This window comes from Motacilla alba, chromosome 24 (assembly GCF_015832195.1).
Source record: "Motacilla alba alba isolate MOTALB_02 chromosome 24, Motacilla_alba_V1.0_pri, whole genome shotgun sequence".
NCBI classification, from domain to species: domain Eukaryota; kingdom Metazoa; phylum Chordata; class Aves; order Passeriformes; family Motacillidae; genus Motacilla; species Motacilla alba.
The window spans coordinates 4,929,163-4,956,293 of record NC_052039.1 but is presented as its reverse complement, the minus strand read 5'-3'; the positions used below and the strand labels follow the sequence as shown (position 1 = coordinate 4,956,293).

Here is a 27,131-nt window from a genome sequence, read left to right as displayed (position 1 = left end):
GTGATTCTGTGAATTCTGTGAGCTCTCACAGTAGAAGCTGATCATTCATTTACTTTCTCGCGTGGAGTGCCAGGCTCAGCAATGAGCTATTTCATACCTCAAAACCTCACGTAGATCCTTCAAACACCCCAAAACCCCTCTGTGAGGACCCCCTGAGCGCCCCAGCTGCAGGTGATGCTCCCTGTGCCCTCTTGCAGGCAGAAGAGGAGCATGGGGCTGACCCTGGCCGAGGGGGAGCTGAGCAGGCTGGACGCGGAGCGGCTGCGCGACCGCAACGCCGTGGAGAAGGAGAGGAGCTGTGCAGAGCAGATCCTGGCCAAAATCGAGGAGGTCCTGTAAGTGACACCAAACAGGGAGGTGGGGGGAAGAAAATAACCTTAAAGGTGCCGCCTCAGATGTGGGACAAGCGGGATGGAGGAATTGGGGAGTGGGATTTGGTGTCCCCGTGGGTGGATTGCTGGCCCTGAGTGGTGGTTGGGGTGGTGGCAGCTGGGGCTGAGGCAGGAGGGAAGGGATCATCACCTGAGGGTGGATGGAACATCACCTGAGGGTGGATGGATCATCACCTGAGGGTTGGTGAGGCAGGAGGGAAGAGAAGGCTGTTTTGTGTTTTGTCCAGGAGGCTGCTGTGAAATAGTGCAGGGAATGCTGCCATTGCCAGCCTGCATTATCACATCAGAGCCCTTTTCCTCTAGGAACAACAGCTTCACAACCCATTTTCTCCTTTTTAATGTGGGCTGAATCCAATTTCCACAGCTGAACCTCCACTTTTGATTCTTGATTTTATTTTTTTCCCCTGCTGGGACTGCTGAACATTGTAAAGGACACTTCAACACAGCTAGCGATGCTCTGGGTGGATGGGGCCAGGTGTTAATTGGGTTTTGAGTTTCATTTAAAAACCCTTTCTTGTTTTTAGGATGACATCTCAGCCTCTGGAGGAAGACAAGAGGTAATGGGAGCTGGGGAGCTCGGGCTGTGTTGTGCTGGTGGAACACGACAGCCCTCTCCTGGCTGTTCCCAGACTCCTGCATCCCTGGCATGAACCATTGCAGATCAGAGCACCAGCCTCTTTGCTGATGTTTCTGTTCCCAGACTCCTGCATCCCTGGCATGAACCATTGCAGTTCAGAGCACCAGCCTCTTCCTTGCTGATGTTTCTGTTCTCCAGACTCCTGCATCCCTGGCATGAACCCATTGCCATTCAGAGCACCAGCCTCTTCCTTGCTGATGTTTGTTGTCTGTGTTTCACATCTTAAAAATTACCGTCTCTGAGAGTTTGTGTTTATTTTTGTTTTGTGTTGTAACTGCTTCCATCTGCCCTAACATTTATTTTCCGTGTGTGCCTTGTCCTGTTCAGTTTTATCTGAGCAGCTTTTCCTCCTTTTTGCAGTCACCTTTTACTGCTGCTTGTTTGCTCCATAACTCAAAGCTGTAATGTGACATCGAGGATGGTTTTAGTGTAGAATTTTAGGACCTTCTGTGGAATTCTCAAAATTGTGTTTTCACCTCCTGGGTTTCCGTGCCTTTTATCATGGAATGATTTGGGTTGGAAGGGACCTTAAAGATGAATTAATTCCAACCCCTGCCATGGCAGGGACACCTTCCTCTGTCTCAGGGTGGTGCAGCCTGGCCTTGGACACTTCCAGGGATCCAGGGGCAGCCACAGCTTCTCTGGGCTCCCTGTGCCAGAGCCTCCCCATCCATATATTCCATCTTTATTTCCTCCATAATTTACAAAATGATAAATTCTGATGTTGGCTGAGCCTTCCCATGATCTGTGGGGATTTATTTCCGTTCATTTCATCACTTTAGTTTGAAAATGAACTTCTCAACAGAACCTTGACCTTAATTTTATTGACTCCATGTATTTTCCCAGTATTTTCCTCTTAAGCCTCCCTGGTTTTTTCTGTGTTTGGCAGCTCCACCATGCAGTATGTGATCCTCACCTACATGAAACACCTGGGAGTGAAGGTCAAAGAGCCTCGGAACCTGGAGCAGAAGCGGGGCCGGATTGGTTTCCTGCCAAAGATCAAGGTAGTGCTGCCGTGGCCACAGAGGATTTGTGTGCAATCCAAACCCCGGTTTTGCAGGAAAAAAAAAATTAAAAATGGGTGTGATTTTTATGTTTCAAGAGCATCTGGGATTGCTGAGCTGCACAGCAAACCTAAGAGTTAAAATTGGGTTCTGCATCTGTTGGTAGAGGCGTGAGTTGGAAATGATAGGAATTATTTCCTTTCTCTCTAATGAACCCTGAATTCACCTTGGTTTTGCCTGTTATTAAAACTTTGGGTGAGGAATATTTCAAGAGAACACGGCCTTGAACCACAGGAGGGTCTCATTAAAGCTGCTGCCTTGTTTACTTCCATTTTTTCCCTGAGAAATTTACCCAAACCCTCCTGGTTTGTGATGCAGAGAGCTCTTCTCCCTGCCACCCCCACTTCTCCAGTTACATAATGATTATTTCCACCAAAACTTCATCCCTGTGGGTGTGATCCCTTGTCTCCCACAGCACGGGGGTGTATCTGGTCACAGCAGCTGCTTATTTTCATCAGCATTTCAGCTTCTTTTGAAACATTGAGAGAGTTTCAAGCAGTTCTGCACTAACCAAAAAGGTGAAACAGTGTGAAGCCTTTTTGAAGCTTTGTGTCCTCTCCCTTCTGCAGCTTTAAACAACTAATTAAAATCTCGGCAAACAGCTGGATTGGAAGCAGGGGGAGATGAGTTTGCTTTTCTTTTCCTGCAGCAAAGCATCAAGAAAGAGAAAGAAGGAGAGGAGAAAGGGAAGAGGAGAGGCTTCCCCAACATTCTGGGCCCCCCGAGGAGACCGAGCCGACACGACAGCAGTGCAAGTATGTCAGCTCAGGAACCCCTGTGCCCTGAGAGCCACAGGAAATCCCTGCTGCCTTCAAAACCCCTGCCAGGAACCCTATTCCCCATTTTAAACCTCATCCCACCCATCCCGCCTCACACAATCCCAGTCCCACGATCTGGACCCCGCTTCTCTCAGTTCCCTTCCAGGCCTCTCTCACCCTGAGGGGCTGTGGGATCGAATTTTGGGCTGGGATTGAGGCGTTTTGGGCTGGGATTGAGGCATTTTGGGGTAGGATTGAGTGATTTTCCGTAGGATTGAGAGATTTTTCAGTAGGATTGAATGATTTTCAGTTGGATTCAGTGATTTTTCAGTAGGGTTGAGTGATTTTCCATAGGATTGAGTGATTTTCATTAGGATTGAGTGATTTCCATTAGGATTGAGTGATTTTTCAGTAGGGTTGAGTGATTTTCAGTAGGGTTGAGTGATTTTTCATTAAGATTGAATGATTTGTAGGATTAAATGATTTTCTGTAGGATTGAGTGATTTTTCAGTAGGATTGAATGATTTTTCAGTAGGATTGAATGATTTTTCAGTAGGATTCAGTGATTTTCAGTAGGATTCAGTGATTTTAAACCTCTTGTTGTTAAATCCCGCTTAGAAGACACACGAACCTGTTTGGCCCTGCAATGCTGCCTCTCTCAGCCCTGAGAGGGTGCTTTCAGCAGGGTGATGATTCTCTCTGTCCAGTTGGCAGGGCCATGGAGATGCAGAAGCCCAGGCACCCCAAGCACTCACCCACAGCCTCCTCTGTGAGCCCAGAGCCCCCCGAGTCCAGCAAGATGCGCCAGAGTGGCTCCTCCAGCGATGGCACAGATGCCCCTTACCCCCCTGCCAACCCCATGTCCCCCCTGGCAGTGGGGCCCTTTGCCTCTCCAGAGGGCAGCAAGGACAGTGACACAGGTAGGGTGGAATGGACAGTGGGTAAAGGTTGTGCTGTGAACAGGATGTGCAGAGCGCTGATGCAACGAGCCGGGCCAGTTGGGCAATGCTTTGATGTCATTCGAGCTGCTCTTCCTCACCTTAATCAGCTTTTAATCCTCAGTTAGGGAACGTTGCCACGTGCAGCAGTGGTTGTTAGTGGGTTCTGCCAGTGTGGCATCGGATCATCCAACAGGAAAAACCCAACAGGTGCCACCTGCAGCTTTTGTCACTGACATTTGCTCTTACCACGCTGGGAATCGAGTTCCTCCGGCTCCGAAGCTGGAATCGAGAGGCTCTGGAGAGGCTGGGAGGTTCTCTGATGTCCTCTCACTCGGTTCCTCACCTTTCACGTTTCTCCTGCGTCCAGGTGTGAAGCAGCCTGGGGAAGCCCCACCTGCCAGCGAGTCCGTGGATGGCACCCCCCGCACGCCCAACAACACCTTTGAGTTCCCATCTCCTTTGGAAAACCTGCAGGAGGAGGAGGGAGAGTCGGAGAGGTAACTCTGGGTGCTTGAGGGAGCCTTGAGAGAGAGTCAGGAAAGCTTGGAATGGGTTGGGAAAGATCTTTGTAGAGTGATCTTTGCCAGCGTGACAGTGGCTGCTGGAATTCAGTGCGTAAAACGACAGTGACGTTGTTTGTGTTAAATATTGTTGAATTAGGAATTAGGAAAAGAATTAGAATTAGAATTAGAATTAGAATTAGAATTAGAATTAGAATTAGGAAACTGTGGTTTGGGTCTCTGCTGTGACAGAAAACTGTCAGGAGAGGGGACAGAACGCTTTGGAGCTCAGACCACCATTCTGAAGTCGTCCTGAGCAGGGAGGAATTCAGGCACAAGCTTCCCTAATGGTTCCTTTCCTTCCTCGCAGGATGGTTGACATGGGAACACCGAAGCCTTTTCGCAAGTGAGTGTGCTTAGAAATATTTGAACTTGATTTGATTTGTTTGGATGTCAAACGGTTGTGGAGCAGAATGCAGCCGGGCTCTTTGTTCTGAGGCAGCACAGTTGTCTGCATGATCCCTTTTCTTCGAGAGCACATGGAATCAGACACTGGCAGCCATTTGTAGGGCAGGTGGAGTGAGTCACATGCAAAAATACCCCTTTGATCTGTGAGTGAGGGGGAATGATTGCTGTATCCACTGATTTGAGTGGATGGGAGTAGAGACATCCCTGTTTTCCTTTTCAGCCTGTGATGCTGTTGCTTCTGTACCTGCAGACAGACTGAAGCAAGAAGCTGTACCCTGCCCTTTTCACTGCCTTGCCATCTGACTGCAGATGATTTGATCTGTGTCGTTAAAAGGAGGGTTATGAAAACACTGTCAGAACAGTCAATCTGTAAAGGGCAAAGTTAGAGAATGTGCCCAGAGGGTCAGGCATCAGCCAGCCCCCAGCTGGCAGGGACAGTGCATTCATAAAGCTGATTGATGTACTCAGCTTTTCCCTGAATTAACTCACTTGTTTCCCTCCTCCCATCAGGATGGACAGTGTTGGCTTTGCAGATGTGCAGAGTGAGGATGAGCTCTATGACTTCGACATGGACACGGACCCTCCCAACTGGCAGCAGCTCGTGAGCAGGGAGGTGCTGATGGGGCTCAAACCCTACGAAATCAAACGCCAGGAGGTGATAAATGGTGAGATGGGGGTTCTGTCCCACCTGGCCAAGCTCAGAGCTGAAACCTTCTTAAAAAATTTACAATTAAGTTTTTCTTCAGTGATTTTGTGAAGTAGTGGCTGGAGACTTGCTGAACTTTTGGTTTGAAGAGTTCTTAGCTGTGAAACCCGTGCTTGTTAGTGGGAAATAACCTGAGGTGAGATTGATCCAGTCCGCAGAGGAGAAATAAACAATATCAAGTGGTTATTAAATATTAAGGCACTGAAAAGCCAGGTTTTTAATATGTTCTATAAAAAGAAAACAAGAAAAGCTTGGTTTTTTGGGAAGCAGGTGATGGAAATGCTGCTCCCAAACTTGAGCAGATTTGAGTTGCAGCTCCTGCAGAAACCCCTGCGAGGATTTGTGAGCTCAGAGCTTTTGGGGTAAACGATGGAATCTTCCAAACACCTCAAACGTGGAATTACAGCAGAGCCTGGAATATGGACCAGGGAGGGAAATGCTGCTGAGGGAGCTGCTCTGAGCTCCCCTGTGGCTGCACAGTTGCCATCCTGCTCTCCCTGTCTCCCCAGAGCTGTTCTACACGGAGCGAGCCCACGTGCGCACGCTGAAGGTCCTGCACAACGTCTTCTACCAGAGGGTCACCAGGGAGGGCATCCTCAGCTCCAGTGACAAGAGGAAAATCTTCTCCAACCTGGAGGACATCCTTGGGCTGCATGGTAGGAGCAGCTGGACGCTGGAATTTGGGCTTCCAGTGGCTGAAAAATTGAAGCAAAGGGAGCCTGGAACGCGAGGCAGCTTCACCCAACACCTGAGACAGAGCAGAATTCTTCAGGACACTGCCCTGGGCTTGCTTCTGCTCACACGTGCTCCATCTCTGATTCACAAAGATGTTTTGATCAGGAATCGTGTGTCCAGCGTTCCTTTTCCTTCTCTGTGTTGATTGATGCTTGATGAAAGGAGCAGTGAGCTTTGTGGGCCAGGCTTTGAGATGGTCCAGCTGCTCCCGAGGAGAGCAGCAAACAGATTGATGAAGATTGATGTCCTTTTGTTCCTGAAGGGTGGCCCTTCCTTGTTGTTCAGGGAAAGGACTGCTCACAGTAGGAATTTCAGCCACTGAATCATCAGCTGTGTGGTTTTCTGGCTTCTGCATTATTCCTGTTTATGGAAAAATGATAGTGAGCCTCAGAAAAGATGAGTTTGGAGTGGTTCTTAGGGGGCATTTGAAGGCAGGTGAGACACAAGTGCAAAGGAGTTACATCACATTTCATTAGATATCCTGAATTTATTAAGTTGCAGGATATTGTTTATTAGCTAATTAAAATTAATAATTTTCTCTAAAATCTAATCTTCTCCTAAAATAGCTTTTATGTTAAATGCTGAACATTAAGCCAGCAATTTGCCCGCTATTGATAAAATTTACCTTTTTTTTTCCTTTGTTTTTAAGTTGCACTGAACGATCAGATGAAAGCTGTCCGAAAAAGGAACGAGACTTCTGTCATTGGCCAAATTGGGGAAGATTTGCTCTCCTGGGTAAAATTCTTTTAATATTTCTCACATTTGAAAATAACGTGTCATGGAATGACCAGTGGAGCCAGAGGTGGGAGGAGGAGATTTCCAACAGTGGGAACTGAAGGGCTGCGAGTTCTGGAGCCAAAACAGAGCTGGAGGATGAGGGGGGAAGGAAAGCAGGAAGAACACAGAGGATTTTCATCTGACTGGAATAAGAGTCATTTAAGGCACAGGAATAATATCCTTAGGATGTGTGGGTAGGATAGAAAGGTACTTTGGGTACATAAAGGTGAGAGTGGGATTTTGAGAAATGTAGTGGCACGGTTTATTTCGGTAACACTGAAGTGTGAGCCTGGTGCTGCCTGTGCAGCAGTTAAAAGATGGTTAGAAATACTGATTTCTAATCTTAGAATGTATAAATTTGGAGTTTGTGGTGCTGCTGCAGGCTTCACTTTTGAGATCTTTATGGAGAGATTTGGATGCCCCATCCCTGGAAGTGTTCAAGGATGTCCTGGCCCGTGATGGGGATGCGCTTTCAAATCCCTTTCAACCCAAACCAGTCTGGGATTCTGTGATGTGGGAGGGCTGGATTCAGGAGACCTGAAGAGTTGGAGATGTAAAAGTCTCCTCTGGGAAGACAAAGCCTTAAACCAGAGCAGAAATGCCTCCTCATTTTTGTCAATAATTCCTTTGTTCCCTGGTGATCCCAGTCCCGTGTGGCTCTGCCTGCCGAGGGTGCCTCGTGCTGAGCTCCAGCCTGTCTAAACTTGGCTTTTTTGGCTTTCTGGCACAGTTTAGTGGAGCAGCAGAGGAGAAGCTGAAACTTGCCACTGCCACCTTCTGCAGCAACCAGCCCTTCGCTCTCGAGGTCATCAAGTCCCGCCAGAAGAAGGACTCGCGCTTCCAGACCTTCGTGCAGGTGGGTTTGCCTCAGGGCTTTGAGTTTCTCCACCAGGCTTTGAGTTGTCTCCTCCAGGTTTTGGAGTTTTCTCCTCCAGTCCTTGAGTTTTTCACCAGACTTGAGTTTTTTCCCCTAAGTTCTCAGTTTCTCCCCTGGGCTTTGGAGTTTTCTCCACCAGGCTTTGGAGTTTTTCTCCATCAAGCTTTGGAGTTTTCTCCACCAGGCTTTGGAGTTTTTCTCCATCGGGCTTTGGAGTTTTCTCTATGAGGCTTTGGAGTTTTTCTCCACCAGGCTTTGGAGTTTTCTCTATGAGGCTTTGGAGTTTTTCTCCACCAGGCTTTGGAGTTTTTCTCCATCGGGCTTTGGAGTTTTCTCCACCAGGCTCTGGAGTTGCCTCAGCACAGCCCAGTGAATCCTCCTAGATCAAGTCCTGATAATTAATGACAATTATTAGTGACATCATGGCCAAGGCTGCCTAAGCTGGGGACCATCTCCAGCACTGTGTTTATCTCTCCTGCTGGTTTCTGGAGGGAGGAGCCTTCAGTTCTGGGGAGCACCGAGTGTCCTGCTGGAATGCAGGCCAGCACGGCATCCCAGGCAGGAGATGCCATCTCCCTCCAGGTGGCTGCTGCCCAAGGATGCCAGATCCTGTGGGGCAGAGTGCTCAGAGTGGCAGGAGCAGGAGCCAGATGCTGCACAGCTGCTCTGCCTGCCAGGGCTGGGCTGGGGGTCCGTGTGGCATTTGCAGGAGAGCGTGATCTCCATCAGCACAGGCTGGGAGGAGCTCTGGGAGCACAGGGGAGATCATCTTGACAAATATCCCGCGTTCTGCTGCGCTGTGAAAGCCCAAAGTGATGTGTTCCCTGGGAGCTGCTGACTGAGATGGATTGGGGATGGGCCCATGCCCATGGGGAGTAATGAGGGGAGGAAGGCACTGCTGCTGTGATGAGCTTTTCCTCTGGGAAATTGCAGATGGAGAGGGGATGTGTTGTCTGGGTGATAGATCTTGGCATCTCTTGTCTTGTATTTAATTACTGGAAAGTGAAGTAATAGATGTTTAAGTGATGAATAGATGTTGTGCATTCAGGTAATTATGGCCTTAATAAAAATGACAAATGCAGATATTGTGCTGTTGAAATTTAGGATGCTGAGAGCAATCCCCTGTGCCGGCGGCTGCAGCTGAAGGATATCATCCCCACAGAGATGCAGAGGTTGACCAAATACCCCCTTCTGCTGGATAACATTGCTAAATACACAGGTAAAGCCTCGCCACTGGGATTTGGGCACCCATCTCAGCAGGTTTTTTTTAGGTAAATGTGTTAAAGAACACTTTAATTTTACGTGTCTCTGTTTTCATTGCGACCTCACTGCTGCTTTCTGCACAGGAGGTGTAAAAAACAGTAATAAAAAGAAAAATCCAGGGTTGGTTCCTCCTTAGGAAAATAAAAAGGAAATTCAGTGTGAAATAAGTGACTCTATCAAACCTCTAAAGCAGCACAGAACATCCTCATGCTCTTGCAGAGGGTGGGGTTTAATCAGGATCTGTTACACTGAAAGATACTTCCAGCACAACAGGTAAAGATGTGATCAATAACAGCACAAAATGCCTTCCCAGCTTTACTATCTGATACCTGCTGCAGGGTAATTTCATTACTCATAAAAATAGACTGCAGCTACAAGTTCCCTCTAATCCTAATTAGGAAAGCATGTGATACTCCATTATCTTTGATGTACTGGCTGATGTTCCTGTTAAGTGAATTCTCAGAGTGGCTGCTGCTGCTGCTGAGAATTGATGGGTTCACCTGTGCCTGTACTCTTAGTAAGGATTTTACTGAGGATTTTAGTGAGGATTTTAGTAAGGATTTGAGGTTTCCCACATTATTGTGAGTAGTTGTCACCATGCCCTAAAGAAGGGACAGTAACAACTGCATGATGTGTAACGATGTGCAGGTCACAGTCAGTTCTCTCCTGTCACAAATCTCATTTTTATCACCGTTGCAGTGCTTTTGTTGGTGACTTCCCTGTGAGTTTAACTCCTCTTTGTCCAGTTTGAGGTCAGCAGACTGCACACAGGCCTGGCTTGGCCAAACCTCTGCTGGGAGCACCGTCCCACTTGGTGTTATTCTTGCAGAGCTGCCTGAGGAGAAGGAGAAGGTCAAGAAAGCAGCAGATCACTGCCGCCAGATCCTCAACCACGTCAACCAGGCTGTCAAAGAGTCGGAGAACAAGCAGGTGGGAGGGCCAGGGTGAACACCCGGGGCTGGGCACAGCGGAGAAGCTGTGCTCTGGGCAGTTCTGCTGCTCCAAGTGACCATTTCCTTGCATTTCCTGCAGCACCTGGAGGATTATCAGCGGCGACTCGACCTCTCCTACTTGAAGCAGTCGGAGGATCCCATGATGGATGAGTTCAGGGTGAGTGGGAGCATTAAAACCAGCCCTGGCTGAATGGAGTGTGCAGCCCTGACATTCAGTTTGTGCTTCTTCTGGTGCACAATCAAGTGGTCTTTGGAGATAAATGTTTCTGTGTGAAAATGAAAACAGTTAGTCTCAGAAATGTGAGTTTTGCCACCTTCCTGAAGATTTCTGTGCCTCTAACAGCTCAGTTCTGCACATCATGGTGCTGATGAAGCTTGTCAGCTCTGTGCAACAAACCTTTATGGCCTGCAAGCTCGAGCACTGTATCCCAGAAGAGATATCTGATGGATAATGAGATTATTGTGCATATTTATCTCATGTGAGTGCGTCTTAGTGACGCTGTTGGAACTGGGGAGGCCTTGGAGAGCCCTGAGGTGTAGCAGTGGAATTGGCTTTTAAAGGAGAGCTTGTACAAAAACGTGGCAGATCCACACAGCCAAATAAAACCTGAAGTCCAGTATTAAAAATACTCTGTTCCGTGGCTCCCGTAAATCCCTGCAGTTTTGTTGGAAGCTGCTCACCTACTGGTTTCTTCCTCATCTCCCTCAAAGTCAGTGTGAATTGAAAAACTCCAACTTTTCTATGAAACTGTGTCATGAATCCTTCCCCAAATAAACTTGCGAGCATTCAGCCAGGCAAGGAGGAACTTCTGGCAGCTAGGAAATCTCGCTGTCATTGATTGCAGGCTCGGAGACTTGGAAGGGATGAATTGTGAAAATTGTCACTTCTGCTTGCCTGCAGCTCTAAATGTCACAAGCACTGAAGTGCCTGAAGAATCCATTGACATTACAAAGCCTGTCAGATCATGGGGATGATTTGTAAATAATTTGTAGGCACGCTTGACTTGCAAATGGAGTGCTGCAGCATTAATCACTTGCAATGCTAGAGCTGAGCATGGGGGACTGCAAAAACTCCTCCTAGGAAGCAGGTGACATCCTGATGCCCCAGGAGCCTGACTTGGTGGGAGAACTCCCCACTCTGTGGCACTTGGCACGTGGAAAAGAGCAGTGGAAGAGGAAAAGTGATAAACAGCATCTCTGACAAGATTTTGGGTTCCCTGCTTTGTGTTTCTTTTCCCAGCCTGGGTTTAGCTGCTCGGCTCCAAACTGGAGTCCCTCTGGCATTCCTGTGTTTTATCATGCCTTGCTTCCATGGGAATTTCATTTTTTTTTTTCTTTCCCCTGGTGACAGAACCTGGATCTAACGAAGAGAAAAATGCTGCATGAAGGGCCCTTGACCTGGAAGGTGAATCGTGACAAAACCATCGGTGAGTCTGGGCCATCCCCTCGTCCCCTCGTCCCCTCGTCCCCTGCCTCTGGGTGACTTTGCTGGGCAGGAGAGGAGGGAGAAGCTCTGCTGCAGCTCCCAATTATGCTTCTTGCTGCCACCTCTAATAATGCCTGTGTGCTTCTCTGAGCTGATGAAATTATTCTTGTCAATTCTGAGATGTGCTGGAGTGTCATTAGGGCCACGCAGGGACACAGCAGTCAGTCATGAGCTGATCCAGTTCCATCTGTAGCTTCCTGCTGGAGTTTTCACCAGGAAGATTTGCAAGCTTTGCCTGGAATGGCACAGCACTGATTGCTGCCTCTGCATGAGTAATCAGAAATGCAGCTTTTTGCTTTCTGATGGCAATCTTTTAACTCATTCTGGGCTTTTTTTTTTTGCATTCTGGGCAGATCTGTACACTCTGCTGCTGGAGGACATCCTGGTGCTGCTGCAGAAACAAGATGACAAACTGGTGCTGAAGTGCCACAGCAAGATCCTGGCATCCACAGCTGACAGCAAGCACACCTTCAGCCCCATCATCAAACTCAACACCGTGCTGGTTCGCCAGGTGGCCACAGGTCAGTGCAGCCCACTGAGAAAGCAAAAAGAAAAGCCAAAAATAAAGATTAGCTCAGTTGAGGAAGATGATTTTGTGTAGATTTGCAGAGCAGAACATGGAAAACTGCGTAGGCTTAATTCTTGGTTGTCCAACATCGTGCTTAGTATGGATGAGCTGTTTAACTTCTTTGCATCAGTAATAGGCATTTGCTTGAGTTTTAAATAGACTTCTAAATGAAAGTACTCTGATTGTGTTAGAGGAAAAGCGCTCTGGAAATTATTAGAAGGGAAAAGAGGAGAAACGGAGCTTTTTCAAAATGGGTTTTTCCTTTGAGGGCACGTTGCTTTGATAGGACAAGGTCAGTGTTTCTGTGTTAGTGTTGGAAAGTTAGCTCATGGACTTTTCCCTTGCTTTGGGCTGGGGTTATGTATTATGTAGGAGTTTTTGGGAGGCTGTTTCAGTTCCCTTCCCTGTGTTGGTGCAGATAACAAAGCTTTCTTCGTCATCTCCATGTCGGCGACGGGGGCTCACATCTACGAGCTGGTGGCACAGACTGTCTCAGAGAAGAATGTGTAAGTCCTGGGGTCAGTTCCAGCTGCTGCTGGCTTTGTTGGACCTGAGAGACCTTCACTCCATGAATTCCCTGAGTTCCTTCTCCAAATTCTGCTGGAAATCTTCTGTGGGAAGCATCCATGGATAGTCCCTCCCAGCTGGCTCACTCCAGACTCTTTCCTGACCTCCAAAATGTTTTTATTTACCCTTAAAATTCTTCTTGTTTGGGCCTGGCTGCCAGACCAGACACAGAAACAATCCTGCATCTTCATGCAGCACCAGAGATGTTTGCAGATTTACATTCTGGCATCACAAACACCCCACTGCAGGAATTGGATTCCATGGCTAAAAGCTTTACTGGGAGAAACTCTTTTCTCCTAAAGAACACCCAGGGATAGATGGGCTTATGGGGTACATGGCTCTTGTTGCATCTATTACACATCAGGGATGTGTGAAATGTGCTTTTTCATCTATTCATATATCAATTAACTGGTTGATCTGATAAGTGATAAGGTCCTGTGTATCATTTCTGTCTGCTGAAGAGCATCCAGGTGATCTGAGCTTCATGCTGTGGTGATTTCAGGCTGTTCCTGGGGGGACTGAATGTCACAGAACTTTAAAAAAAAAAAGACATTTCTTTTTGGTAAAAGAAGCAGTAATGATATCAGCTGGGTTTAAGAGGATTAAATAGAGAAATGCTCATTCTGCATGGTTTTATTTGCTGTTTGTGCTGCAGCTGGCAGGACCTTATAGCTCAGATGGCAGGAACTGTGAAGATGGGCAGCAGCAGAAGAGTGATCCCACTGCCTCAGTCAGGCCCTGGCGAGTAAGTCAAAGCTGCAGGAGGAAGCAAAGCTGATTTTTCTTTCTCCAGCACCCCTTTTCCTGCTTACACATTGCCCTCCAAAGCACGCATTCTCCTGCAGACGACCCTGACTGAAAGGATGTGTTTGTTCTTCCCTCCCTGCAGAGAGGAGCGTGAGGAAGAGGAGCAGCAGAAGCTCAAAGAGCAGCATGACATTCCTGCCAGCAGCCTGCAGAGTCCAGGTGAGGCAGGGATTCAGGGCAGTGCAGCAGGAGGTTTGCTCCACAGAGTGCAGGCGTGCCCAGCCACAGTCCTGGGGGACCGGGCATCCTCGGGCAGCTTTGAGATTTTTCTGGAAAGGGATGATTTCTTTACAAGTCTTTCAGAGAAGTGATGCTGAACCTCTTGGAAATGTGACTTTTATTATTTCCACCTCTCTTTGCTAGAGAGTCTTTTTATTTTTTAACCCTGGAAAGAACATGGCCCAAAGCCATGCTGAAGAATCTTAGTGTTTCCAGAGTGGAATTTTCTGCAGTTTTATCACTGTTGCTTCACCTGAATGTTTGTTTTCTGTCCTCTAGATAAAGATTTGGGCCTGGAGTCTCCCTTAATACTGAACCCTGAGTCCTCTTCACCCATCATGTCTGAGAAGGCCAAGGTGGAAGGGCTGCTGGGGGCTGAGGGACAGTTTGAGAAGGCGCAGCAGGCGGAGCTGGCACTGAAGGACTCCTCTGCCTGCTTTGAACACCCTGGCAGCAGCTCAGCCTCGGTACCAGAGGGGCAGTGGGCACGGGACGCCCTGAGGAACTGTGAGTACCACCCTGGGGTGGGCTTTGCAGCTGGAATTCCCTCAAACAGCCCATTTCCATTCATTATCCATCCCCCTGGGCTGGATGTGACAGCAAGGAGTTCTGGATTCATGCACTGCCCCTTCCCTGGGCTTTAGGCATCTCCTTGTTTTTTCTGGGCTTTTCTGTACCAAATGAGGCTGATCATGAATTTCTGCCATCCATGGAGTGCTTTGATGGCAGAATTACATTGCAGAGCTTAGTGCACCGTGCCATTGCTGGTCAGCAGTTTTTAAAGACAAGGCACTCAGCCCTGGTCTTATTTCTGTAGCACTGGAGCAGAACTGGAGAGGTTGCTTGTGTTGCAAAATACAATTTTCCTTTTTTTTCCCCTGTAAAATCCTGCCCATGTAAAGCTCACTTATATCCCAAGCCCAGGCTCAGATTTCCTGAGTACTTGGGAGGTGGTTGGGTCTAACTGGATCAACACTTGTGCGTGTTAAAAAGTTCTCCTGATGGACAAAGCATTGTTTGAAATTGTTTTAAGGGTTTTTAATCACTTCCTCTGCTCTCCTTGCAGAGGAGGAATGCAGGGCTCTGCAACCTGCTGGATCAGCTCTGGCAGTGCAGCTCCTAAACAGAACTCCCTGCAATTGGAATGGATTCATTAATCCACAGATCTCTCCTTGGCAGCTCTGGAAGGGACACAAAGTCCCTCAGTTGTACTTGGAGGGAAGAGTCTGTGGAATATTTGCTTTTACCAAAATGCAGAACTCTCACATCCTCGGCCCCAATTGCCTTTTCCATCTCTCTGTCCAAGCAGTGACAGTTCTCTGCAGTCTCAGAGTTATCTCAGACCTTTAATTCCATTTATTCTCCTTCTTAGAGGGTTTAAAGTTCTTTTCTAGTTCTGAATATTGGACAGATATTCTTGGTACTTCTTTGAAGAGACCACAGCTAAAATAATCTTAGTTTGGGGGGGTGCAAGGACACTTCTAATGACCCTACAGCATCTCCTGAGAGTTGAGAGTTAAAAGAGCAGCTCTCCAACATTGTGACAGGAGCCTGAGCTGAGTGACAGCTCTGCTGTGTGACATCCCAGCTTTTTTTGGGTGCTGCAAGAGCATTTTGTGGTGAGGAGGAACAATCTGGGGCTCTTGACAGCAGCACGTTTTTGTTTGGAACAATATGTCCCTATTATGAAGTGTTTGCTTGGGATAATTTGGGAACTAAAGGAATGTGGGTTGAAGTTCAACCAGGCATAAATTTGCATCGAATTTTAGGGAAAATGTTTCTTAGATTTTTTTTTTTTCTTTTTTTTTTTGCTGTCATCTCAAACCTGAGTGGAATATTCCCAATTTCCTCGAGGTGGGAATCCCCTGCTGTAACCAGAGCTGGGAGCTCCTGTGCAGGGTGAAACCCAGGCACTCAGGATCGTTTCTGGAGACAGTTTCCTTGGTTTTCTCCAAGGAGATGCAACTTGTCCTGCCATATTGTTAGGTAAAACAGGGGAGTGAAGCTGGAGCCTTTCATACATTTATTTTTATCCCTGTTTTTCCAACCAAGAGCAAGGAGTCACACCTCTGTCAGAGGCTGGGTGACCTTTGTGTCTGCTTGAATCCCTTCTGTGCTCTCTGAGTGTTGCCTGCACTTGTCAGGTGCCATTAGTGAGGGAGCAGGATTTCCAGACATTATCATAGAAACAGAGATTTTGGGCAAGCAGGAAGGGAGGTGATGAGCTCCCAGAATATCCTGAGCTGGAGAGGAGCCAGAAGGATCCTTGAGCCCAGCTGCTGTCCATTTAATTGTGGTTTTTTTTAATGTACAGTGTAAAAACCATCCCTGATCTCTGAACCTGTTCAGAAGCAGCTGAGTCTGACAGCACCACTAATCTTTGGAGTGCTCACAAAAGGTTTTTGTCAGGAGATGGGCTGTGGGACTTCTTTTCCCAGGAGATGGGCTGTGGGACATCCCCACTAAAAATCTGCTCAAACTCCCCTAAGCCCTGAGGCTTCTTGGGGTGGTTGAGTCAAACCCCATTGTCCCTGCAGGAAATTATTTGATTTTTCTCAGGAGATGGGCTGTGGGACTTCTTTTCTCAGGAGATGGGCTGTGGGACATCCCCACTTCTGTCTCTTAAAATCTCCTCAAACCCCCCCTTCTTAGATTTTCTTTTTTTTTTTTTTTTGCTGTCATTTCAAACCTGAGCGGAATATTCCCAATTTCCTTGAGGTGGGAATCCCCAGCTATAACCACAGCTGCGAGCTCCTGTGCAGGGTCAAAGTTGGAGTCATTTTGTCACTTGCAGTCCTAATGCTGTCCACCTCATCTGACCCTTGCCTGTCCTTGCAGTGGGGCTGCTGAAGCAGCTCTTGGTGCAGCAGCTCGGCCTGGCTGAGAAGGGGACCCTGGAGGACAGACAGCGCTCGCCCAGGTTCAGGAGCGTGTCCCAGGAAGCCCAGACGCAGAGTGGCAACGAGCTGCAGCAAATTCCAAGTTCTGAGAGCAAATTCCAGCAGCCTGGAGAGGACGGAGCCCTCGGCAGAACTGGCGAGGCCGCGGGCGGGCACGGCGCCCGGACTGCAGCGGCGCGCCCGGCCTCGGGGGATGCCATGCAGCTGGTGGGCACCGAGCCCCCTGCCAGGGGCGGTTTGCCCATGGACAGCATGAACCTGGAGGGCTCCAGCTCGGAGCTGGAGGGGCTGGGGGCCGAGGAGAGCGGGGAGCATTTCTTCGATGCTCGGGAAGCTCACAGCGACGAGAACCCCGGCGAGAGCGAGCTGCTGGACAGGAAGGAGGAGGAGGAAGAGGAGGAGGAGGAGGAAGAGGTGCAAATTCGGATCTCAGGTGAGCCTGGGGCGCTCCTGCAGGGGGCGATGGCCTGGCAGGTCCATTTAACACTTCTCCTGTTGCTTGTCTGGGCTAGGAGAGTCCCCCAGCTCTCAGCGGGTCATTTTAGCCCTGTGCAGACATGGAGCTGGATCACTCTTCATGTGCTGCAGGAAAAGCTGAAGTGCTGGGGGACACAGGACAAGCCTGGGACACACTGGAATTGCAGAGGCACCAGGCCCAGGCCAAGCCCTCAGTTCTGTCCTGGAGCACTTCATCTCTCCACTGCCTAAAGGGAAAAGGTTTTCCCTAGAGGCAAAGCCCTTTTCAAAGCCCTTTTCCTGATCAAGCTTCAGGAAAGAAACTCCCAACTTTAATTTTACACTGTAATAGTCTCCTGTAACCTCGCTGCCCTCTGAACCTCTGAAAAGTTTATTATTTTATTATTTTTCTTGTTGTTGCATGGACTGTTTGACAGCTTCCTGAGCACACCAAACTCAGCACAGGAGCTGAGGTTTACCTCACGTGCATTTTGTAGCAGCTGCTCTCAGGTGGATTCAACACCCAACAGCCACACAGAAGTCTCCTATCCATAAATATGCTCTTATTTAAAAATTGGATTATATCCACGTGGATAAGCCAATTTATGACTGCCCCAGTGCTGCTTTCCAGCTACACAGTGCAAATAACTTTTCTCACTGAGACATTTTAAATTATTAAAACTGAGCCAACAACTTGAAGCATCTAATTTATTTGTCACCTCTTCCACTGTTTACTTTTTTAACTGTATGGGGACATCAAAATGAGATTGATGTGTTTTTAGTCAATTCTGAGTCCCCTGTGCTGGCTTTGCCTGTGCTTTTATGGAGAAATTCATTAATGGACTCCTGTTTGTGGGTGCAGGTTGTGAAAGCATTTTCTGTCTGTGATTACTTTATCTTTTAGCGTATCAGCAAGCTGTGCTTAAAACCTCACCCATCTAAAAGCATCCCAAGTGCCAGGGCTGGGGAGTGGAGTTTGGGAAGCCAGCAGCTGGATTTGTCAGGTGTGCAAGAGCAGGATTTCCAGAAATTATCATAGAAACAGAGATTTTGGGCAAGCAGGAAGGGAGGTGATGAGCTCCCAGAATATCCTGAGCTGGAGAGGAGCCAGAAGGATCCTTGAGCCCAGCTGCTGTCCATTTAATTATGGGCTTTTTAAATGTCCAGTGTAAAAACCATCCCTGATCTCTGAACCTGTTCAGAAGCAGCTGAGTCTGACAGCACCACTAATCTTTGGAGTGCTCACAAAAGGTTTTTGTCAGGAGATGGGCTGTGGGACTTCTTTTCCCAGGAGATGGGCTGTGGGACATCCCCACTAAAAATCTGCTCAAACTCCCCTGAGCCCTGAGGCTTCTTGAGGACAGTTGAATCAAACCCCATTGTCTCTGCAGGAAATGATTTGATTTTTCTCAGGAGATGGGCTGTGGGACATCCCCAAGCTGCTTAAACCTTCCTGAGCCCTGAAGCTTCTTGGGGATGGTTGAGTCAAACCCCGTTGTCTCTGCAGGAAATGATTTGATATTTCTCAGGAGATGGGCTGTGGGACATCTCCACTTCTGTCTCCTAAAATCTGCTCAAACCCCCCGACCTCTGAAGCTCCAATCCCCGTTGTCCCTGCAGGGAATTATTTGATTTTTCTCAGGAGATGAGCTGTGGGACTTCTTTTCTCAGGAGATGGGCTGTGGGACTTCTTTTCTCAGGAGATGGGCTGTGGGACATCCCCACTTCTGTCTCTAAAGATCTGCTCAGCCCCCCTGAGCCCTGACGCTCCAATCCCCGTTGTCCCCGCAGGAAATTATTTGATCCTCGACGGATACGGAACCGTGCAGGAGAGCTCCACGGACGAGGAGGTGTCAGCCCTGGTCCTGCAGTGCACCTCGCACAGGCAGCCCCCCCTGGACTGTCCCCAGCAGCAGCAGCAGCCCCTGTCCCCAAGGGACACCCAGTCGGACGGGGGCAGCTCGCCCTTCCCCGAGGAGCTGCGCTGGGCAGGGCTGGAGGAGCCCTGCCCCTTCCTGGGCAGCCCCCAGCTCCCTCTGGAGACCCGAGTGCAGCTCATGCAGTACATCCACAACATCCAGGATGCCCTGGAGAAGCTAAAGGTGTGTGCTTTTTGTTCTTCTTCTATTATTATTATTATTATTATTATTATTATTATTATTATTATTATTATTATTATTATTATTATTATTATTATTGCTGCTGCTGCACGTAGAAGGTTTGATGGTTGTGGTGTTTGCTGGGTCCCCAGGACGAAGGAGGAATTGAGAATCTGACTCCATGTTCTGTGAAGGCTGATTTATTATTTTATGATATTATACTAAAGAATATTACATTAAAACTGTACTAAAGAATAGAGAAAGGATACAGACAGAAAGCTACAAAGAATAATAATGGAAACTCGTGACTCCTTCCAGAGTCCTGACACAGCCTGACAGTGATTGGCCATTAAGTTAAAACAATTCCCATGTTGGATAAACAATCTCCAAACACATTCCAAAGCAGCAAAACACAGGAGAAGCAAATCAGATAAAATTGTTTTCCTTTTCCTCTGAGGCTTCTCAGCTTCCCAGGAGAAGCATCCTGGGCAAAGAGGATTTTCCAGACAATGTGACAGTGACAGATGGTCACCTGAGTGTTTGATCATTTCCATACTGTTCAGTTTTGGGTTAGAAAAAAGCTTTAAAACACTTTTGATGGGCAAGGGCACAGCCACATTTCTCTTCATCTCTGGCTCTTACTCCTGGAAGACTTTAGAGCAGAATCTTTGGGTTTTTTTGCTGTTTTGTGGGCATTGAGCTGTGGGTCGCAGCAGGCCAGTAGTTCTGCTGGAGCTGGAGAGCTCTTTGTTGCTTTGATTTTGATCTGGAGAAATTTCTGAGGGAAAGGACAAGCATGCAAAAGTGGGGTTTTCAACGGGACACTGGCCTGAGGAATGTGGATTCCTGGCATAAAGATTAGGGAGAAGTTCTTCACAGAGAGGTGGGAGGAGTCCCCATCCCTGCAGACGTTCAAGGACACACCATGTGGCACTTGGTGACAAGGTGGCCTTAGGGCGTAGGTTGGACTCAGAGATCTCAAAGGTCTTTTCCAGCCGTGGTAATTGTGTGAAATCTCTGCTGTGCTGCTGCTCGTGGTGTCAGATGAAGATTCTGAGTTGCACCGAGGACATCAGACCAATATTGAGGTTTTCAGGCTCTATATATTCCCAGTTATTTTCCAGATATATTCCCAGTTATTTTTCCATGAGAAGGGATTCTCTTTATAGAAGGTTTGATGTGTGAAACATCCAGTGGCCAGCCTTTAATTCCACTGAGATCAGAATATTGCATGCAAATGGAGCTGCTGAAGGAGTTCAGGGGCTCACTCCCACCCGGGTGTTTGCAGCAGTGAAATTTCTCTTTTCCTGCCTGAACCCTCTTTGTTTGCTTGGTGAAAGGAGAGCCAGTTGAGTTTGGGGCTGTTGTTGCTGTTTTGCAGGAGGTGGAGGAGGATTACAGCGTTCTGCGGCGCCAGGGGCTGGCTGGCTCAGCCTCCACGGGAGAGCACTCAGGTAGGAGCCCAGAACAAACCCAGAGCACAAATCCAGGCTTTGGGCAACCTGCAAACAGAGGCCAGGCAGAATTCAGGGAATAAAAAGCAGTTCTGTTTATTGAAGGGCCTCCAGGTTCATTTAGGGCAGACAAAACCCACCCAAAAATGGAGAATTGGTCACGGGTTTCCCACTTTTATAAGTTTGGTCCATTTGCATTTTGGGGTGAATCTGCCAATTCCAGCTTCAGCTCATGAAGTCATTGACCCCAAGTTTGCTGCCCCAACTCCCTTTTGTTCCCATCTCCAGGCCTGAGGCAGTGAGGGGTCCTTGATTGCCTGGAGAGGAATTGTTGTGTCTGCCCCAAACGGGGGAGCAGCAGCTCCCACTGCGTGTGGAGTTTGGAGTTCTGCACTAAAGAAGTGCAGGTTACAAACAGATGGAAAATAGAAAAGCTGAAATCCTGGAGAGGAATTGTTGTGTCTGCCCCAAATGGGGGAGCAGCAGCTCCCACTGTGTGTGGGGTTTGGAGTTAAACACTAAAGAAGTGCAGGTTACAAACAGATGGGAAATAGAAAATCCCGAGGGATCAGGGGTCCAGCTGGCCTTTCTCACATGCCCAGAAAAGGTTTCAGCTCCTTGAGCAGCCGGGCAGTGCTGCCTGCAGGGAAGGTCAGCTCCATCCCTGGAGGCTCAGCTGAGCTGGTTGCTGCTCTGGAAAGTTCTGTTCCAGCTGCCCCAGACCTCCATGCCAGGGTGAACCTCTCCAGGCAGGCCAGAGGGGTGGGAATGGCCACAGGGAGCTCCTGAATGCTGGGCCTGGCTCTGCTTTCCCTGGGACCCTCCAGGTGGAATTGCTGAGCTCCTGGCTGTGCTGTTGGTTGGGATTCCAGGGTGGAGGAGGAGTTGAGAATCTGACTCTTCTCAGAAGGCTGATTTATTATTTTATGACATATATTGTATTAAAGAATGCTAAACTAAACTGTACTAAAGAACAGAGAAAGGATGCATGAGAAGGTTTAACAAGATAATAATGCCAAACTCCTGACTGCTTCCAGAGTCCAGCCCAGCCTGACCCTGACTGGTCACTGAGTCAAAACAATTCCCATGCTGGATAAACAATCTCCAACCACATTCCCAAGCAGCAAAACCCAGGAGAAGCAATCAGATAATTATTGTTTTCATTTTCCTCTGAGGCTTCTCAGCTTCCCAGGAGAGAAATCCTGGTGAAGGGATTTTCCAGGCACTGTGGCAGTGACACCTGGCCAGGGGCTGGGGTGGGATGGGTGTGAAGCTCTCCGTGAGCAGCTCTGCCTGTAGCAGTGCTCAGAAATGCCACACACTCCTCTCCCAGTGCATCCCTCTCCCTCATTCCCTTTTTTTTTCCCTTTTTTTCCCCTTTTCAGACAAAAGCTAGTCGTGTTTCCAGGAGTGGCTGAAGATGGGATGAAGAGAATCAGGACACAGCACCCGCTGTCTCCCCTGTGGACTCTGGGATGAGGGTTTGGAGCATCCAAACAGGAACCATTCTCTAGCAAAGTGGGCATGGGGTGCTTTTCCTGTGGGGCATCTGCACTATCTTGTCAGTGAGGGAGTCTATTCTATTCTGCTCCTCTCCTTGCTACCAGAAATTCAACTTTTTTTTTTTTTCAGAACAGAAAAAAAAAAAAACCAAACCAAATGTACAGAGCTTTGGGTGTAGGATATAAAAAAAAAATGTATTTAGACATTTAAAAGAAAAAAAAAATCAATGTATTTATTTGACTTCATTCCGTGTATCAAAAGCACATTTTAATTTTTTAATCTGCCTTTTTTTTTTTTGGTTTTTTTTGTTCTATTTTTGGGTAGTGACAGTTCTGGCCCCCTGCACGTGGCCCACCCTGCCTGGTGAGGGGACAGGGGGGGACCTGTGTGCAGGTGTTTCCTCACTGGACTGGACTCTGCACTCCCTGCTGGCACTCAGACTACCAAGAGCTACTCATGAAGGTGTTAGGATGGAATTTATGGCTGGAATTTGTTCTGTATCCAACCAACTGCGTGGGAATTGCTCCTGTCACCACGTGTGGAACAGGAATCTTCCATGCACTAAACAGCCAGGCACTTGAGATGGGCAAATTTCCCTTTTCCCCTTTCCCATTCCTTTGCTGGGAGAGGAGAAAGAGGTTTAATTTTGGTTTAATTTTGGTTTGTTTTTTTTTTCCCTTGACTTTGTTGGCTTTGATCATTGTCTCCTTTGTAAAGTGATAAAAAAAAAAAATACTTGGACCTGCAGCACTTTTGTAACTCTTCTCTGGATCAAAAAAAAGAAAAAAGAGGAAAAAAATGCAAACCCAGAAGTGTTTCAAAGATGTGGGGCAGCAGTGCCCCTGATTCACTACTGAATGAACAAGGGCTGCCATGTTAGCCACAGGTACTGCTGATTTTAGGGCCAGTAATTTTAGTACCTGGAGTATGTCTTGCTGAGGGCTCGGGGTGGGCTTTGGGGTTGTTTTTTTGGGGTGGGGTTGGTTTTTTTGTTGAATTTTGCTCTTTTCTTTGGACATCGTTCGTGCCAACGCGAGGGAGATTGGTGACCTGAGGAGGCTGAGGCAGCTCCTGGGCACCTCCTCAGGCTGTCCTGGTGGGGTTTGCAGCTGGGGTTCCTGCCGGGATGGGAATTAGGGTGACCCTGGGCACAGCCTCTGCCCTGAGCCCAGTTCCAGCCATTTTCCATCCCCTGGGCTGGATGTCTCACAAGAGGGGTCGACAGCAAGGAGTTCTGGATCCGTGCACTGCCCCTGCCTGGCCTTCAGGCATCTCCTTGATTTTCTGGTTCATCAAATGAGGGTGAAAATGAATTTTAGCTGTCCTGCTGGGCACAGGGTGATTCAGGCTGTCCCCAGTGTCACTGGGCTGTGTGAGGAACACACTCTCCTCCCAGGTTCCAAACTCTTTCAGGGAGCCAAACTGAGCGTCCTGCACGTGCCATGGACAGCCAGACCTTGCTCAGTGCAGGATCCTCCTGCTCCTCTAAACCATTTCCCTTTGGCTGCTGGCAAGGAATCACCTCTGTCCCCAGTCAGGGAAACCCCAGCTCCTGCTCTTCCCCCAGAAACCTGTGGGGGCTGAGTTCAGGTGGCAGGAGAGAGGGAGCAGAGGGGATTTTGGTGTGGGAGTTGGAGCCAGAGCCCTTGGAGGGTAGGGAGGGATTCCTGTTGTTTGAGGAGCATCCCCACTCCTGCAGCCCTGGTTCCTGGGATGCCCCAAGGCCTGTCCCGTTGTGTGGGATTATTGTCAGTATTAACCCAGCACTGCCCTCCTCACCTCAGCCCCACAGTTCCCTGGTTTATAAAATTCCCTCCAGAACCCCCCAGCCTGGAATGCTGCCAGGAAGAGAGCTGGAAAACAGCCAGACCTGGGGTGGGGATCCCTTTTCCCCCTCACACTCCAAAAGCAGGGGCAGTTGTTGTGACCTCGGTGACCTCAAGGCTTCCATGGAGCTCCAGAGCAGACGGGGCTCAGACTGGCTGTGGCAGAACGTTCTGGAACAGCAGCAGAGGTGGGGCTTGGGGGGCTCTGGGTGGTTCCTGCCCTTTGCTCGTGGTTGAACACGAAATCCTCGCTGGGTCTCTCCAGGCAGCCGGAATTCCAAGCTCTGTGGTGGTCCCCGGTGTCACCTCCGGTGCTGGTGGCAGCAGTGAGAAGCCGGCAGTGCAGCCTGTTTGTAAATTCCCATTTCTGCCTGCTGCAGTGGCTTTTCCCCCAAATCCCTTCATTCCGCCCCGGGGTGACCCCCAGGGTGAGGGGCAGCTGTGTCCCCGGAGATAAAGGAGACCCCCAGTGCCAGGCGGGGCTGGCAGAGGTCGGGGACAGCCGGGGGAGCCCAGGCCCGGGGGAGCCCAGTCCGGGGGAGCCAGTCCCGGGGAGCCCAGGCCCGGGGAGCCCAGTCCGGGGGAGCCCAGTCCGGGGGAGCCAGTCCCGGGGGAGCCCAGTCCCGGGGGAGCCCAGTCCGGGGGAGCCAGTCCCGGGGAGCCCAGTCCCGGGGAGCCCAGTCCCGGGGAGCCCAGTCCGGGGGAGCCCAGGCCCGGGGGAGCCCAGGCCCGGGGGAGCCCAGGCCCGGGGGAGCCCAGCTGGCCGGAGCCCGGCCCCGGGGGTGGCACAGACCCGCCCCGGGCTCCTGGCCGTGCTGCCAGCCGGGCACGCTCACCGGCAGGGCTGGGCCGGGGCAGGAGCCCTGCCCGGGGGGACAGGGAGTGCCTTTGCCAGGGGATTCCTTTCCCAGGGAATTCCTTTTCCCAGGGAATTCATTTTTCAGGGAATTCCTTTTCCCAGGGGATTCCTTTCCCAGGGAATTCCTTTCCCAGGGAGTTCCTTTCCCAGGGGATTCCTTTCCCAGGGAATTCCTTTCCCAGGGAGTTCCTTTCCCAGGGGATTCCTTTCCCAGGGAGTTCCTTTCCCAGGGGATTCCTTTCCCAGGGAGTTCCTTTCCCAGGGAATTCATTTTTCAGGGAATTCCTTTTCCCAGGGAGTTCCTTTCCCAGGAGATTCCTTTTCCAGGGAATTCCTTTCCCAGGGAGTTCCTTTCCCAGGTGATTCCTTTCCTAGGATGTTCTTTTCCCAGGGAATTCCTTTTCCCAGGGAATTCCTTTTCCCAGGGGATTCCTTTTCCCAGTGAGTTCCTTTCCCAAGTGATTCCTTTCCCAAGGAGTTCCTTTCCCAGGGAATTCATTTTTCACGGAATTCCTTTTCCCAGCTGATTCCTTTCCCAGGGGATTCATTTTTCAGGGAATTCATTTTTCACGGAATTCCTTTTCCCAGCTGATTCCTTTCCCAGGGGATTCATTTTTCAGGGAATTCCTTTTCCCAGGGGATTCCTTTTTTTCCCCCTGGCACACCTGCAGCACCACAGGCCTCGGGCTGGAGCTCAGATGCATTATTCAGGCTTCCCACAGTTTCTTCCTCCTTTAAGCCATAAGATTTCCCTCATTTTAAAATGGAATTCTCATTGTGATTGGTTGGCCATTCCCTTATCCAAACATTTCTCTGGAGTCTTTTTTTTTCCCCAAAAATATATATATTTTTTCCCCTCCCCAAGCAGAACAAGGATTTCTTGTCTTGGGAACAAGGATATAGGAACATCCCTGGGAGGGGATTTCCCTTCTGCTGCCACGCAGCTCAAAAGCTGACGATGGAATTTTCTGGAACGGGAATTCCCTTGTCCTGCAGAAGATTGCCCTGGTGCAGGGAGTGCAAACCCCAGGCAGCACCTGGCCTGGCCCAGCCTTTCATTGTTCCTCTGATTTCCATCTCCCTGCTGTTAGATTCCATCCTGCATCCAGTATTTTCTCCCCGTTCCCCAAAGAAATCCCTGGATTCCCTGCCCTTCCCCAAAGACATCCCTGAGTTTCCCCAAAGGGAAATTTCCCTGCCCTTCCCCAAAGGTGCCAACTGACAAGCAGATGTACTGCAAAAGGGACACTGCAGCCAAAACACTGCTGTTTTATTTTGAATTAAGTCTTGTGGAGCTCTCTTCATGCTAGGATATTTTTATTTTCTTTGTACAACCTACAATCGTGTACTCTTAACAGAGATTTACTTTAAAGAGGAGAAGAAGAAGAAAAAGAAAATCTGGAAGTATTCTTTAAAAAACAAAAAATACACAAAAATCTTTATTAATAATCCTGTATTTTTACTGATCATGTTTGAATGTCTAAAAAAAAGACTTTATTGTTCTAATTATCCAGATGTATGTTTGTAAAATAGCTCTTTTATGACTTAGCTGATCGGGTTGTATGTTTCTGGAATTAAATATTGGTCACTTAAAAAAAAAAAAAAAAAAGAAGGAATCTGTTTTCAGGACCTGGGAAATAGAAAATTTAAGCGTTTCAAATATCATTAAATAAGCTTAAAGGAAAAGCAGCTTGGTCTGGTGGATTTTTTGGGGTGGTTTGGCTGTAATTCCTGGATTGCTCGAGGGACAAAAGATGGCAAAGGAAATTTTTCCAGAGATTGAAGTACCTTGATTGCGTTTTTGCTGCTCGGAGTTAATGAATTATTAATTAATTCCTGAATTCATTAATTGGCAGAGCACCCACTACAGCAAAAGCAATCCCCCCCTTGCTCCTTCAGGACGTTCCCTGCAGGAATGGGAGCCTTGGCGTGTCCTGCACACCCGGGATAGAATCCTGGGAGAATAAAGAGAATTTCTACCCTTTTTATGGAATTTCTGCTCGCCCTCCCACATCCAGCAATGTAGGGAATTCTGGAGCTGCCCAGAGGAGCTGCACTGGCTCAGCTGAGATCATTTCTGGGTTCTTTGTCCTTTTAATCCAACCAGAACCATTATTCAGTTAAATCCATTCATTGATCCTGTTGATGTATTGTTATTTTCCAACGGGAATTCGCTCTGAAGGTTGGGAATCATCCTTTCCATGTGCTAGTTCACCTCAATATTGATTTGCATTCCCGTTTTCCTGCCGGATCTTTTTCCCTCCGCTGGGACCCACCCAGAGCTGTAAGAGAGAAATGAAATTAAAACTTAAAAGA

General features: G+C 48.6%; 1 protein-coding gene and 1 long non-coding RNA gene across 6 annotated transcripts in view; both read left to right on the top strand.

Moving 5' to 3' along the window:
- ARHGEF12 (Rho guanine nucleotide exchange factor 12) overlaps window positions 1-22,877 on the top strand; it is an 81,371-nt gene extending 58,494 nt beyond the window's left edge. For all 5 annotated transcript variants that reach the window (XM_038161400.1, XM_038161398.1, XM_038161397.1 and 2 more), the window contains 24 exons: window positions 198-335; window positions 917-949; window positions 1,919-2,033; window positions 2,743-2,848; window positions 3,559-3,771; window positions 4,160-4,289; window positions 4,663-4,698; window positions 5,271-5,425; window positions 5,976-6,122; window positions 6,851-6,936; window positions 7,709-7,834; window positions 8,960-9,074; window positions 9,948-10,048; window positions 10,151-10,228; window positions 11,423-11,498; window positions 11,911-12,078; window positions 12,544-12,631; window positions 13,348-13,437; window positions 13,582-13,658; window positions 13,998-14,225; window positions 16,557-17,051; window positions 18,866-19,176; window positions 20,555-20,627; window positions 22,013-22,877. In XM_038161400.1, the coding sequence (XP_038017328.1) occupies window positions 198-335; window positions 917-949; window positions 1,919-2,033; window positions 2,743-2,848; window positions 3,559-3,771; window positions 4,160-4,289; window positions 4,663-4,698; window positions 5,271-5,425; window positions 5,976-6,122; window positions 6,851-6,936; window positions 7,709-7,834; window positions 8,960-9,074; window positions 9,948-10,048; window positions 10,151-10,228; window positions 11,423-11,498; window positions 11,911-12,078; window positions 12,544-12,631; window positions 13,348-13,437; window positions 13,582-13,658; window positions 13,998-14,225; window positions 16,557-17,051; window positions 18,866-19,176; window positions 20,555-20,627; window positions 22,013-22,023 (3,196 nt within the window). In that variant the 3' untranslated portion in view covers window positions 22,024-22,877. The remainder of the gene's footprint in view (window positions 1-197; window positions 336-916; window positions 950-1,918; window positions 2,034-2,742; window positions 2,849-3,558; window positions 3,772-4,159; window positions 4,290-4,662; window positions 4,699-5,270; window positions 5,426-5,975; window positions 6,123-6,850; window positions 6,937-7,708; window positions 7,835-8,959; window positions 9,075-9,947; window positions 10,049-10,150; window positions 10,229-11,422; window positions 11,499-11,910; window positions 12,079-12,543; window positions 12,632-13,347; window positions 13,438-13,581; window positions 13,659-13,997; window positions 14,226-16,556; window positions 17,052-18,865; window positions 19,177-20,554; window positions 20,628-22,012) is intronic.
- Window positions 22,878-24,748: 1,871 nt separating this feature from the next.
- On the top strand, window positions 24,749-26,504 carry LOC119711346. The gene is made up of 2 exons (XR_005259703.1): window positions 24,749-25,174; window positions 25,371-26,504. It is a non-coding gene; the product is annotated as an uncharacterized LOC119711346 (long non-coding RNA).
- Window positions 26,505-27,131: the final 627 nt, after the last annotated feature.